Below are 15,803 nucleotides of genomic sequence, written 5' to 3'. Positions count from 1 at the left end.
TTTCATTTCCAAAGCTAACACCTACATCAGATTGAATTTGTTTGTTAGTCTTTAGTTAAAAAGGAGTGTTCACACCTTGGAGAGCTGTTGCAGCAGGGGGATTGACATGAATCGTGGCTCTAACACAAGATATGTCAATTGAAACAAATGAGAAGATTGTCAAAAGTTCTTTAAGAAGGTAAATCATAACGCAATGTAGCAAAATATGTTGATTGTTCACGGTCAACTGTGTCTAAAATCTGGACCAAGTACACACAACATGGTAAGGTTGTAAGAGGCAAATATACTGATAGACTAAGGAAAACATCAAAGTTTCAAGACAGAAAACTCAAAGTAATGTGTCTTGAAAAAAAAAACTAGAGTCACCGTCTGTGACCGAACTGTAAAAAATTGCCTGGAGGAAATGGGATTTAAATACAGAAAAGTTCAACGAAAGCCGTTATTACCACCTAAACAGAAAAAAAACAAAGTTCCAATAAGCTAAGGAAAAGATGATGACTGGATAAAAGTCATATTCAGTGATGAATCGCAAATCTGCTTTGCACCACACTGCTTGATCTAAAAATTAAACTGTTACTGATAACCACAATTTATTTTCCTTGATTTATTTTAGTGTTTCTTAGCCAGTTTTGTTTCATGTCTGTTTTTGCTTTTTCTCTACAAAATGAAACACGTGAATGAACGTCCTCCAAGACTGGTGATTCCATTTTTTTTTTCAGAGGTAGATTTTAAAATCAGAGCACACTTACATGGAGGAGAATGTTGTTTTAATTGCCTGTGCGGGTAATAAGGCACACACACACGCGCCAGCCGCTAGACAAAATTAAAACACTCACTATTAAATAACAGAATAAGGTTTAAATCACGAGATTTAAACGAGATATAGACATGTATTGATTGGTTAAGTATGTTCTCGTAAACCACTATTGGCAACATATGCTAGCCATTTTTTGTTTAAAAATTTCATTTTGAGCCGGTGACATACAACACCTTTAATTTTATACACCGTACCATGGCCGGCCGACTCTGAGTCATTTGAAAACCCCAGACGAGAATGGCAATCAGCATTACACAGTTACTAATTATTTATTTTAAAGTCTAGACATCACATTTGCAACAATCTGAAACAAAATATAAGATATATTTAGATAAATATTCTAAAAATGAAATAATCACACATCCAAATGTCATGGGGGGAAATGGTGCAAAATCCAAAGCAATGTAAAAAAAACAAAAGTGCAGTCAAAAATGTATTGACACAACAGTGCTGGATTTCCTGTGTAATTATAGTTGTCGTTAATACATTAACAAAACACAATTTACAATAAACGCTTTTTGACACAGCAGTACTGGTCTTCCTGTGTAGTTATAGTTGCCATTAATACGTTAACAAAACACAATTTACAAACAAAGCAATTTTAAACAAACAAACTGCACTCATCTCTCATCGTCAAGATACTTTTTTTTCAAGAAAAATGTAAGTGTGCGGAGTGCATTTCATTATACACCCATTGTACTTTTTAAGTGCAATGACAATAAAGTGCTATTCTATTCTATTCTGTTATATTCTATTTTTATTTATAAAAAAAAAATGTATTTGTGGATTCTGCAATTTGGTGCCCGATTCAACAGATGGCGCTAAAGACAGCAGCCTGACTGGCCGTGCACACAAAGCTAGCCCTGCACTGTTACTTACTCATAAATGTGTCTTTTGAGACAATCAAAATCTTAAATATGATTTCAAATTACAGTGGCAGTACCTTGGCTTTTGTTCAAAAGGTCAGACGAAAACCAAAGCAATTTTTCCCCTAAGAAATTATGTAAATCTGGAAAATCCATTCCAGACGGCTGAAAAATATTAACAAAACCAGATTTTGTAGAGGATAGGGATACTTGATTCATCTGAATAATGCAGGGGCAAACGGACAAGTTAGACTGTACGATAACCAAGACAGTGTACAATTGTTGACAAAAACCAAATCATACGAAAAAAGGTGGTACGAAAACAGAGTCAATGAGGTTACATTACACTTAATTATTCTGTAGTCATATACATTCTGTGAGTGACATCTAGCTTTTGAAAGAAATGAGTTCTAATACTTTCAACTTTACTTTGAAACCAACTGACAGCATGTTGGGATCAGCCGATGAAGCATCACTGCCTCCCTAGTGGAACAGGAGGAATTTACTCCCAGGGTGCACAACTTTGTCGAGACAAATCACTGCCGGAGCCTTTTGCACCGTGACCACCAAAGTCTGTACCCGATTTAAGATGCTGTGCATCTGGTGCCACAGATGGCGCCTACTGTCCTGTGGAGCGCCTACATCAATGTATAGACCTTATTATGATTCTCTTTGTATTAATTTCTGTTTCCTGTCCCGTCTCATAAATCTCCGTACTTCTAGGCTCTTTCCAGCAGTGTGAGTTCTAGCAAGCTCTTCCCCAGCAGCACTTCTCCCCATGAGACGTCTTTTGGTGATGAGGTGGAGGTTCACAGCCTGCTAGTCGTGGATCAGCACACCTTTGAAGGTGAGACATGCATTTCTTTTTGATCTCAAAAGTTGGCACCCTCATATGGTGCCTGGGCTGGTGAACTCATGTACACTGTATGGAGAATAACTAAACAAGTGGGCTCAATTCAGTCCAGAATAATTTTTTCCTCAGCCTTGACTCCTTCATCAAACTATTATTTGCTCATACATATTAAAATGGGTGCATCAACAAACACATTTGCATTTACTTGCATCAGCTTGGCATTTAACCTTAACCTGTGTGCTGTGTCTTATTTTATAAATATCAGACACGTAACAAATAATGCATTATTGCTCGACAAAAGCATTGTGCACCATAATTGGATGACAGAGTGTTTAAACCTCTCTATGCATGTCAATATTTTCATGGTGAACCTCGCTGAAGGTTATAGGTTTTGCTCTGGTCTGTTTTGTGATGCAAATTTTCCTGTAGCGAACCTTCCTTTAAAAGACCCAGGACTTCACAAACCTGCGTAAATTAGGAGACATATTATGTAAATAAATGTAAATAAGGGAATGGATCAGCAGGTCGCGTTAACATGCAAATCTAATTTATCGGTGTGAGCTCATTTTTATTTTTTTTTATTTTGCCATCCATTTTCATCTAACACATATGCTCCTGTAGCATTGGTTATGTGCATTGTTGGCTAAAACTGACGTGCAGGTGCAAGTTCATTGTATAATCATTTATGAAGATGATTGTGTAATCACCACTTAAATCTGTGGTTGTTTAAAACTTCCGCTCAAATCCCTGGTACTAATTTGAACACGCCCTTCTTAGACAGGCTGAATTCTTCAGCTGCTGCATTATTGATATTGTTTGTGTCAAAATGTTTTATTGGATACATAATTCTTTTTCTGCTTGTGACAACCCAGTGTACCTTTTGCCCTTCGTGAATAAGCACATTAAAATTGAAAGATATCCTTCCTTAACAGGGGCAATAAAACTAGTTCCACAATATATTGTATTATAGTTTTACCCACACTAGAACTCACCAAGGTGATTTTAGTATACAGCCATCGTTAAGAACAAGTCCTGCTGGTACGATGATATAGTAAGGAGTTTTTACATGTATTTAATAGTTAGAAAATGCTTCTTAACTTAAAAGGTCTATCAGAAGACAGAAATTAATCTTACTACCGGTAATTACTTTCATCATGACATTTTCTAGTTGTAAGTTGTAGGTTTTTAGATTGATTTTAGATTTTAACATGGAATGATACCATGCATTTTATCAGTGTTTAATGCATTGCTGTAAAATTTGTAGCAATACATGTGCACTGTTTGTTACATAATAATGACTGGTATTCCAGTGGGCACTGCTCATATTCATACCAGAAGTTATTGAACTATTAAGCGCTTTGGTGTCTTTGTAACAATGAAGTAGTAGCCTAAAGATAAACTTAGGACTACGTTACCTACTTTCCGTCGAAAAAATATGCTACAAGTAGTACTCCAATCGATCAGCCGCCGCAGATCCGGACACACCTAGATACAATCGCAGAAAACAAGACTTTTGAAGCAAAAAAGGTCGTAGTGCTTTTTTTGAGAATTTATTCGTAACATTTGTTGTACCACAACACTACAAAAATAAATTATATCAACAAATTATTTGATTAGTTACAAAAATAATTGATATATTGATCGATTCAAGAAATAATAATTTGGTGCAGCTCGACATAAATTAATAAAACATGTTGAAGTGTACGGTGGAGGTGGATTCAGGTACTGTGTGATTTCACAAGTAAGTTTAGTCAATGCGATTTTTTTTGTTGGTGCTGTTTTTTTGTTTGTTTGTTCCTAAGAAACCCATCTAAAAGACAGATTGCGTTTTGCTAAAATAGTTCTTCTTCCTACCAGTGCTCCACGCTCATCAGTTCCTCCCGAGTGAGTATGCCCTCAGCATGGTTTCTTGCCGCCTTGGAAAAGACCCATCCGTCTACTTCATCGTCGGCACTGCCATGGTCTACCCAGAGGAGGCTGAGCCCAAGCAGGGCCGTATAATTGTCTTCCACTACACTGACGGTCAGTACCCAGGCAGTTCTTAAGCGGTCCAAACACGAGCAAAGTGAACTCAACATTTTTCTCTCTTGTTTTTAAACCTTATGCTGTTTGTCTTCTCATCTACCTCATTTTTCTTTGCTCTTGTTATCGTCCAGTCGGTTTCATTTTCTTCTTTATCCACTGTGTCCTTTTTCTTCACCCAGGGACACTTTGTCCTACCATGCTCTTGTTTCGCGTCACACTAAATCATTACTTATCACTTCTTATCAGACGTTTCCTTCACCAATACAGATTCCTCTCATTTTCTTTCATGCAGTGTTCTTCCCAGGGTTTATTGCCTCTTTTTCATTTATTTGCCACTTTTTTCATTCCATCTGCACGTACCAATTCTGCACAACTACTATTTCCCCCCCTCTGTTTCACATTTCTATCACAAGTGAGGCGTGCAATCTACCTCAGTGTGACCTTGTAGGTACTGGATTAGGTGTGAATTGACTACGCAACACTTAATTTGTTGATCTCATTCTGATTTGTATAATTTCCCCTTTAGGAAAGCTGCAAACTGTAGCAGAAAAGGAGGTGAAAGGAGCGGTCTACTCAATGGTTGAATTCAATGGAAAACTCTTGGCCAGCATCAATAGCACGGTAATCACCGCTTAAAGAGTTTAGGGTCCGATATTATACAATAGAAAAGTCTTATTATATCCCATAAAGGTGTTTTTAAATGTTTTGCCCAAAATTTAGCCTTTATGCTAAAGTTAAGACTATTTAAAAGTGTTTTAGTAACGCTATTTTATGTGTCTTTAGCTTTAATGCGAATTACAGGGTTCCTACACACGCATGGAAAACACATGGACTTTTTGAGTTCAGAAATTTCTATGTTTGGAAAACGAAAACTTGCGTATGGAAAACAATTTTTAAAAGATAGAATAATAAATAACAAAAAAAGAAGAAATAGTTCAATCTGTTTTTCTTAAGGTGCTTGCCAGTGCAGCTAATATGTTTGTGTGAGCACACAGTAGACTGCATGTCCCAGAAAAGATTTGGGAAGATTGACAAGTTGAACGCCCAGCCCTCTGCTCTTATCCTCCTCCAACCTATTTTTAAAGCCTGCCCAGGTGTCATCAAGTTGTACTGCTGCTTCAGGTGATGTCCACACACATTTTGTGAGGGAGTTGTTCAAATGTGGCCGCTCCAATCAATCCGCCATTAAACACTATCAGTCAATTTCTGTGGAAAAGTAGATGATCAGCTGACAGAGGCAGGTGGCTAGGTCATACACAGTTTGGAGTCGCTCCCCTAAATTACTATTCAAAGTACTCATTAAAGTATGACTTGCATTGCGTAAAATAAACTACATTTTCACTAGTATCTTTGCAGGACGAGGCTAAACTTACACTAAGTGAGAAGGAGAAGACATGAAGGCATGGTAACCGCTAAGGGTGCACAAAATATCGATCACATCCAAATCGCGATTCTTTGCATCCTAAATCGATTTATAATTTTCAAAAATCGATATATATATATATATATATACATATATATATATATATATATATATATATATATAGTTTTTTTTAATAGAAATAAGTTTTAAGGAGCTTTTCTAACCTATAACCTGTTTTGAAAAAGTGTCATAATTATAATATCAAATCATTGCGAAAATTGGTTTGAATCGAGAATTGTGTTGAATCGAATCATTACCCCAGGAATTGGAATTGGATTGAATCGTTAGGTTACCAATAATTCACACCCTTCTAATCGCTAAGCCAGCTGCTAAACTAACTTGAAATAACAGAAGACTAAGGGCTTAATAAACTTACACGGATATTTAGCTGGAACCGCGCAACAACAGAAAATTTGCAACTATTTACAGGAAATTAGCAAGGAGATTAATAGGATTGTAGAGAGAAAATTGTATAATGGCAACTGAGCATCTTTGCACTATTGCTGTGAAGCAGCCAGCCACATAAATGGAGGCTAGATCGATCCATGTATTGGTAAAGTCGATATCAAGGGTAGTATCAGATTGATACTAAAGTGGCAAGAACAACATTTTTATTTTTACAAAATCCATTTTGTAAAATGGATTTTGAATACATTTTTTACAAACTCAGTGATTGGGGCAAACACCAAAGGATTTAAATGATTAGTACCGTATTTTCCGCACTATAAGGCGCACCGGATTATTAGCCGCACCTTCAATGAATGGCATATTTCATAACTTTGTCCACCAATAAGCCGCCCCGGACTATAAGCCGCGCCTACGCTGCGCTAAAGGGAATGTCAAAAAAACAGTCAGATAGGTCAGTCAAACTTTAATAATATATTAAAAACCAGCGTTCTAACAACTCTGTCCCAAAATGTACGCAAATGTGCAATCACAAACATAGTAAAATTCAAAATAGTGCAGAGCAATAGCAACATAATGTTGCTCGAACGTTAATGTCACAACACACAAAATAAACATAACGCTCACTTTCTGAAGTTATTCTTCATTCATAAATCCCTCGAATTTTTCTCCTTCGGTGTCCGAATTGAAAAGTTGGGCGAATGTCGTCCGGCGCTGCCTCCCTGTCTTAGTGAAGGTGTGTTCGCCTTCGGTCATCCATTGTTCCCACGCAGTTAGCAGTCTAGCTTCGAATGCCCTGTTGACACCAATATCTAGCGGCTGGAGGTCTTTTGTCAATCCACCCGGAATGACGGCGAGTATTGAATTAAGCGCGTAAGCGTGTCTCTTAATGTGATGTTATGAGCTAGCAAATATAACAACTACACTACCCAGCATGCAACGATAGTGACGAGCATGCGCGGTAGCCCTGAGAAGCGTTGTTGTATGCTGGCAGTTAGAATGTGGTTATGAGCACGCTGTGAGTAAACGTTGAGAACTCAGTTAACACGCCTCGTCTGCATTATTTATAATTAGACAGACAACACACTTAATAGGAGCCATTTTGGGGTCTTTACATAAACACACAAATGGAAATGAAACGTCACATATCCCAGCATGCACCGCGTGCTTCTTCTTCTTCCGGGGCGGGTGGTTGCTTACAGTAGAAGAAGAAGCGCTTCCTGTTCTATGGGGGCGGGTGCTTACCTTGGCGGTTGCTTGCGTAGAAGAAGAAGCGCTTCCTGTTCTACCGGGAAAAAAGATGGCGGCTGTTTACCGAAGTTGCGAGATCGAAACTTTATGAAAATGAATCGTAATATTAATCCATATATAAAGCGCACCGGGTTAAAAGCCGCACTGTCAGCTTTTGAGTAAATTTGTGGTTTTTAGGTGCGGCTAATGGTGCGGAAAATACGGTAGATGGTACTTTCTGCTTCTTTTTTTTAATTATTGTGTACTGTTGACTTTCCATCCATCCATTTTCTACCGCTTGTCCCGTTCGGGGTCACAGGGGGTGCTGGAGCCTATCTCTTTATTTTTCTTAAACAATGTATGTAATCAAAGAGAATATGCCCAAGATTAAATCAGGGGCATCACATTTAATCACACAGGGGCAAAATTCAAAGCACACTTAAGATTGTGGACCAAACAGGATTAATTATCACTATTGACTTTATCATGCATCTTTTATGTGTTATTGTGTACAAGCAGGGATTACCAGATGAAGTAGTGTTGTTTGTAGTCGTGTACAATTAAATAATGGCTACTTCTGGTGGTAATGCGGCAATGCATCCTATTAATACCACAGTGGCCACCCTTGTTGTTAGTGTTACATAAATTGTATGTCACGTGCTAAAGTAAGTTGGGTTTCTTTGTTGCTAAAATTCACCATTCGCCACAATAGTTTTTATATTGCCATGTGGTCCAGATAAAATACCTTCGCAGGCCAGAAGTTTGACACCTGTGGTTTAAACATTGTGTTGTTACACTGACATTCTGTTTTTTTTCTGAGTATAATTGTGATTAACATTACAATTAATTCATCGGCTGATCTCACCCTTGGATGACCGGAATCAGCAGCATAAACCTGAATTGGAACAATCCAAATGATTTTGTTCATGACACCCTAAAAAATCTGAAATAGGAATGCCTCTTCTCTCAGAAGTGGAGCAAACAATTGCGGGAGATGGTACATATTTCTCCTGTTTAGAGCTCACAATCTGGATCTAGGGACACATTTCTGTTATAACATTACAAATTTAATTTTCATAATAGAGAACCCTTAACAATATTTGATTGTAAACACTGCTTGGCCTTATATTTTATGTTCCCTTTACCCATGCACAGAGGTGAAGAAAAAGTACTGTGTCTTGCACAAAAATATGCTTTGTCTTATCTTTAAAAGTTGTAGTGAATTATTTTACCTTGGAACTGCTGTGCAAAGTCTTGGGGAATAAGGGATTGTAGTGCAGTTAAAAAGACCTCAGAGTGTCAATGTGCTGACAATGTGCCTTGCTCAAGTACTCGCACTAAACTTGAAGTGAGTCCATATACCAATGCTTATTTAATTCCCACGTCAGGATACACTTTGCTTTTAGCCGTTGGCTTTTGTCTTTAACTGTTTGAATTGTAGGGGCTACCGAGGCTAAAACGTAATATTTTGTGTTGTAGATAGTATTTGTTGTTTATGGTAGTTCCTTCATACAGACTTGTAACACAATGTATATTTGTTATAGACTCAGGACAATTGTGTGGCCAATCAAATGACCACAGAGAAAGTATTTCTAATATTAAATAAAACATTACATCTAGGGGTATAACGATGAACAGTGATAATGATAACCGCGGTAAAACTCCAGAGGGTTAGTAGTACAGTTTTAAATTAAAATTATCGAAAAACTTTGATAAACTCATGGACTGAGTGGCGCCAGCTCTCCAGCTTAAATGCTAACATTAAAACAAGAGACATTGATGTCTTTCCCCATTAAGAAACAACAAAACTAATATAAACATATTGCTGTCTGATCAACTAAGCTGTTCAGTTGTGCACATTGAACCTAAAAGCTGTCCTCTCTTAAAACAGAGTGATTGTTCTGTACTCAGAGGTAGAGGAGACAGGGGTGTTTTTACGGTGCGTTCAAGGACCGCTGAACAAAGTAGGACTCCACATGCCCGCCAGAAATACTAATAATAATAGATTATATTTGTTCCGCGCTTTTTTAAAATACATTTTGAACTGCTACAGTACAAACCAATATTTGAAGTAATCAAAAGCTTAGCCATTAAAATGGATAAGATACTAAAACTAAAACACTATCACAAAACATGCAAAATAGTGGGTTTTCTAACAATGTGTACCTATTTTAGGTATTTAAAAAATATTAACTTGGTCAGAAGATTTCAGCGTGTGTAAAAGTACTTTTTGAGGACATTGAACAATACATCGATTATAATGATAATAACCGTGATCATTTTAGTCACGATAATCAGGGTGTACCATGCCTTCCGCCCGATTGCAGCTGAGATAGGTTCCAGCACCCCCGCGATCCCGAAAGGGACAAGCGGTAGAAAATGGATGGATGGAACCGTGATATGACATTTATTCATATTATTTCATCCTTACGGTAATTACCTCAAACGCTTTTTAAGGAGTTAAAAACCGGCGTTGCGTAGTTGGGAGAGTGGCCGTGCCAGCAACCTGAGGGTTCCTTGTTCGATCCCCAACTTCTATCAACCTCGTCATGTCTGTTGTGTCCTTGAGCAAGACACTTCACCCTTGCTCCTGATGGGTGGTGGTTAGGGCCTTGCATGGCAGCTCCCGCCATCAGTGTGTGAATGTGTGTGTGAATGCGGAAATAGTGTCAAAGCGCCTTGAGTACCTTGAAGGTAGAAAAGCGCTATACAAGTATAACCCATTTACTATTTAAATCAGATTATATATAAGTCATTACAAGTTGTTGTTCAATACCAGACCTATATTGTATACTGTATTAGACAATCGTGCCCTTTCATTCAAGGTAGTTACCAAAAAATGCTCCCTTCAGTCTTGCCCACCCCATTTAAATATTTATTACAGTACTTGTATGGTATGTATTCACTCAGACACCATGCATGTCAACTCTAACTGAACAGCAGTAATTGGTGCATAAGCATGTCAGGCAATTGTACTGTATACAGTGAGTAGTGCAGGGCAGGTTGGGGGGGAAAGTCTCCTCCTCGTTCATTTTGAAATCTCAAAGTCTTTCAAATAGATTTATCATGTATAGATTGTTTTTTGAAACCACTGACACTATGTGAAAGAAGCAACTCCCCCACTACTGCCCTGTAATGTCATGCTCATCCACACTGCGCTATAGATAGACTTAAAAGGATTAAAAAGCTGGAAAGCAGCCTCATCTTAAGATCAAACAAATCAAAAAGTCACGGCTTGCACATTTCTGAAATTCATCACTAAGAGACATGCCTCCCCCCCACAACCGCCTACTGACTTTAATAATATCGCTGATCAAATTTGTTCAATGTCCAGTAATGTACTGAATGTTATTTCTGCACTACCCAGTTTAGGTATTTAACTTTTTTTTCCGTTAGTAATCCGCTCCAAAAGGTCAGATGAAGACTGAATTGTAAGAAAATGGAAGCAATTGTCCCCATAAAAAATAATGCAAATCCAAATAAGGTGCTCCAGACACCCAAATTTACAGTATGAACACATTTTCGAGAAAATGATTAGTTTTACATGAAGAAAGCAATTTTAAATACCGTATTTTTCGGAGTATAAGTCGCTCCGGAGTATAAGTCGCACCGGCCGAAAATGCATAATAAAGAAGGAAAAAAACATATATAAGTCGCACTGGACTATAAGTCGCATTTTTTGGGGAAATGTATTTGATAAAACCCAACACCAAGAATAGACATTTGAAAGGCAATTTAAAATAAATAAAGAATAGTGAACAACAGGCTGAATAAGTGTACGTTATATGAGGCATAAATAACCAACTGAGAACGTGCCTGGTATGTTAACGTAACTTATTATGGTAAGAGTCATTCAAATAACTATAACATATAGAACATGCTATACGTTTACCAAACAATCTGTCACTCCTAATCGCTAAATCCCATGAAATCTTATACGTCTAGTCTCTTACGTGAATGAGCTGAATAATATTATTTGATATTTTACGGTAATGTGTTAATAATTTCACACATAAGTCGCTCTTGAGTATAAGTCGCATCCCTGGCTAAACTATGAAAAAAACTGCGACTTATAGTCCGAAAAATACGGTACTTATGAATGAAATTAAATGGATGGATGGATGAATAAACAAATATACATTTTATATTTGGCTTACAAATTTGTTTGTTTTCTATTTGAAAACATTTTTATAAACTTGAATTTGATGCATGTTTTTTCCTAAAACACACTTTTGGGAAATGCATTGTTCAATTATATTTTTTTCTTAGTGTAAAATAACAAATTTAACATGATTGCAACATAACTTTGCAAACCTTCCTGACACAGTCCCGACCAGGTATGGAACCCAGTACTATTTATTGCCCTTCAAGAACACCACTAATGCTGCACATCACGGGGAAGAGTGGCAATGTTGAGGGAAAAGTGCCACTATATTCTTGGCAGTGACTCGGCAGTAAGGGGATTGGAATACATTTGCAGTGAAATGTCTTCATTAATTGACATTTTACATGCGCTTCATCACACTAATGGGGCCCTCCACACAGCACATTAGCTGCATATAGGGAGGGAAAACCCTGTTTGTTGGCAAAGACCGTGATAAGGGGAAAAAGGAAAGGGACACCACCTTCGACTTTTGTTTTTTCTTGAATCAGTAGTAATTCTCACCTTCTTTATCAAATTGCTGGCACTGCCATCTTTTTCTGGCTTATTTTGCAGTCATACTCAGTTGAAAAAAGCATAGAGACTTGTCAACTGTTAGTTAGCCAATAACTACAGTCCACCAGTGATGATGTCATACAGGGTTTCCGCGGGTCATTAAAAAGCATTAAATGTCACTAAAATTGATTTTGTGAAAATGATGGCCTTAAATTGTATCAAAAAGATGCATTAAAAATTCCATACACTTGTATGCCTGGGCAGAGGTCAATGGGTCAGATGGAAATTATCTAAATTTAGTGCACTTGTCGATTTCTATATAACTATTGTAAAACGCACACTGTCGCTGAACTACTTTAAAAAAGTAATAATAATAAGGGCACGCCCACACTGAGCTATTTCAACCATGTCAGACCACGATTTGCCTTTCCTCCCTGCTCACAAACTGCTAAATAGCATTCAGGTTCTGGACCATTTACGCCTGCCATCACTTCATTAAACAACGCTGTATTGTTTTACTAGGGAAGGTTAATAACTTGTAGGATGAGCTATCACATTAGTTATATGACACGCACGCTGCATGTGCGCATGAATTGCAGGCTTTGACATGTGTGACTAAGTTTGCAGTCATCAACTGTTAAGGGAAGCTAACGCATTAATTATATCTCATCAATCGTGCCAAGCTCACCTCTGCCAAGCATTCTGGAACGTTCATGCCACCACTGCAGTAATTTTGAGGTATTAATAGGGTTCTCGATATACAACTGTGGTGTTCTGTAAGTTAGATTTAGGGGGGACAATTTACCTGTTAATCCTCAAAATAGCATGAAATGCTCAGGGTGATTAGCAATTACCCGGCTGTGTAATATAGCTATTTACAACTCAAGACAGATCAGGGCTTTAATGTCATGCTCACTGAAGCACACCACATTTGAAATAATTGCATGCTCTGATTATAAAGTCAGTAACTACATCAAACATCAGCACTGCTAAATCTTTTCCAGTTCTTCACAAAACAAACAATTAATTACAGGTGAAACTCAAAAAATCAGAATATTGTGTAAAAGTCCATTCGTGTCAGCAATTCAGCTTCAAATGTGAAACTAATACATGATATAAACTCATTAAATGTAAAGTGAGATATGTCGATCCTTAGATTATTACCTATAATTTTGATGATCATGGCTTACAGTATTTGAAAACCCCAACTTTTCTGAGATTTTCAATTTGAGGTTTTCATAACCTGTTAGCCATAAATAATAAAATCATATCACAAGTAAGCTGGAAATATCTTGAGTTGCATGTCATGAGCTTATGTTATACATCAGTTTCACCTTGTAAATGTAATTGCTGGAATAAACAAACTTTGCACGATATTCCAACGTTTGGCGTTTCACCTTCATTTACCTTGAGTGTTTGCTTTTAGGTCCGTCTGTATGAGTGGACGGCTGAGAAAGAGCTGCGGACCGAGTGCAACCACTACAACAACATCATGGCCCTTTATCTGAAAACCAAAGGAGATTTCATCCTGGTGGGAGACCTGATGAGGTCTGTCTTGCTGCTGGCATACAAACCCATGGAGGGCAACTTTGAAGAGGTAACATGGCAGCGTTAACGCTTACAAAGGAGGCTTGTATAATATGCATAAAACAGAAGTTGGCCAATGCAAACAGGTATTATTTTGCACCTAGATTGAGACCATACACGTTCAGCGAGCAGTCTAAATGTTTTGAGATAGAAAATTGTTTTATTTCATCTGTGAAACCCTTTAACTTCCTCTCCGCAGCCTCCGTAGTAGACTCTTGAACACATCATTATAATCCCCTCAATTCCCCCCAAAAACGGATGAACTTGCTTGAATATAAAGACAATATAACATACGTGGATGCATATGCAAAAGTGCAATATATTTATCTGTACAGTAATGTATTTTTTTAATATCTGCACCTTATTGCTCTTTTATCCTGCACTACAACAAGCCAATGCAACAAAATGTCATTCTTATCTGTACTGCAAAGTTAAAATTTGAATGACAATAAAAGGAAGTCTAAGTCTAATATCAAATGCTTCATCCAAGGCAACCCTGGTTGCTGGCCATCATAAACCTTAAAGTGATTTATCCGATTTTCCCAAAAATTCTGTTGTTTTTTTAGGCCAAAATGGTAATTCCTGTGATTCTAGTAAATCTGAGGATATTTTTTGGGGAGGCCTACGATGATAATCAATCGAACAATCGAATAAAATTAACTCAATCATTTTTACGGTGTAAAAAGGTGTGTTTGTTGTCCTCGTCTCTCGCCTCCAAACAGGCAGGAAGAGCGTTCTTTCTATGCACTGGGCTTAGCATCTGGCGGTATTTGTTCCATAGTGGGAATTAGAGCTGGGCGATATGGCCTTTTATTAATATCTTGATATTTTTAGGCCATGTCACGATACACGTTATACATCTCGATATTTTGCCTTAGCCTTGAATTAACACTTGATGCATATAATCACACCAGTATGATGATTATATGTGTCTACATTAAAACATTGTTGTTCATACTGCATTAATATATGCTAATTTTAAACTTTCATGCAGAGGGGGTAATCACAACTAAGTCAATTTACCAAAACTGTATTTATTAAACAGTTATTAAGCAGTGGCACAAACATTCATGTCATTTCAAAACAGAAAGTGCACGATTGTCAGAGACATTTTAAAACAAGCTATTAGTGCACTTTTGTGCATGATGTCACTAAGATGACAGATCAAAACAACTCTAAATTAAAGTGCACTTTTTGTACAGAATGCCACTACAATATTTTACAACAAATGAAGTGCACCTTTGTGCATGATGTCACACAAGATATTTCAAAAACTGTAAAATAAAAATTAGCTGCATAATAGGAAATCAAATAGTGTATGTCCTTCGCTATGTGGTAGGTTACTGCGGACGTTATCTCCTTCTGTTGTTGACTATTTTTTGTTGATGTGGAAATGGAAGACGCCAGGCTGAATTGGTTCAGTGCTGGTTGCTTGTTGGTGTGGCACCGGCCGAGATGTTGACTTGCAGAGTTTCAAGCACTCTTCACTCTGTAGCGGTTGACTTTTCAAATTATGGTACAAATGAGTAGTGCCGCTACTTTTTGTAGCAACGCTTTTGCCGCATACTTGACATATTACGGTTGTCTGTTCAACATCTTACCGCTTGAAGCCAAACCACCGCCAGACGATTGACCCTGTGCTGTTTTTCTTGGGAATTAATTATTCCTCCATTTGTTACCAGATTCGCACCTTCTCTCTCTCGTATGACCACTCGCACCACCTGCCACTGCTAACGTTAGCCAAGCCGCTACCTCTCTGCTCGGCGAGAGCGCATGAGGTTGCACGCGCGACAGTATGTGACGTATGTGTAACAAGCTGCGCTTGTTTTTTGTTTCTGTTAGAAGGAGAGACAAGAAAGAGTGAGAAGAGCCTGTAGTGTAATGCCCGCAGATAAAAGCAACTGCGTGAATGCGTATACTCGAATACTCATGATATAGTC

At 37.7% G+C, this 15,803-nt stretch overlaps 1 protein-coding gene across 1 annotated transcript in view; it reads left to right on the top strand.

Annotated features, from left to right (window-relative positions):
- Positions 1-15,803, top strand: part of ddb1 (damage-specific DNA binding protein 1) — an 80,033-nt gene that overhangs the window by 49,398 nt on the left and 14,832 nt on the right. Inside the window, exons 19-22 of the mRNA XM_061974850.2 lie at positions 2,407-2,530; positions 4,394-4,558; positions 5,088-5,182; positions 13,703-13,873. Coding sequence (XP_061830834.1) covers positions 2,407-2,530; positions 4,394-4,558; positions 5,088-5,182; positions 13,703-13,873 — 555 coding nt within the window. The remainder of the gene's footprint in view (positions 1-2,406; positions 2,531-4,393; positions 4,559-5,087; positions 5,183-13,702; positions 13,874-15,803) is intronic.

The sequence above is a fragment of the Nerophis lumbriciformis genome, linkage group LG15 (assembly GCF_033978685.3).
Source record: "Nerophis lumbriciformis linkage group LG15, RoL_Nlum_v2.1, whole genome shotgun sequence".
In the NCBI taxonomy this organism is placed as follows: Eukaryota; Metazoa; Chordata; class Actinopteri; order Syngnathiformes; family Syngnathidae; genus Nerophis; species Nerophis lumbriciformis.
The sequence above is the reverse complement of the archived record's forward strand: the minus strand, read 5'-3'. Positions and strand labels throughout refer to the sequence as shown.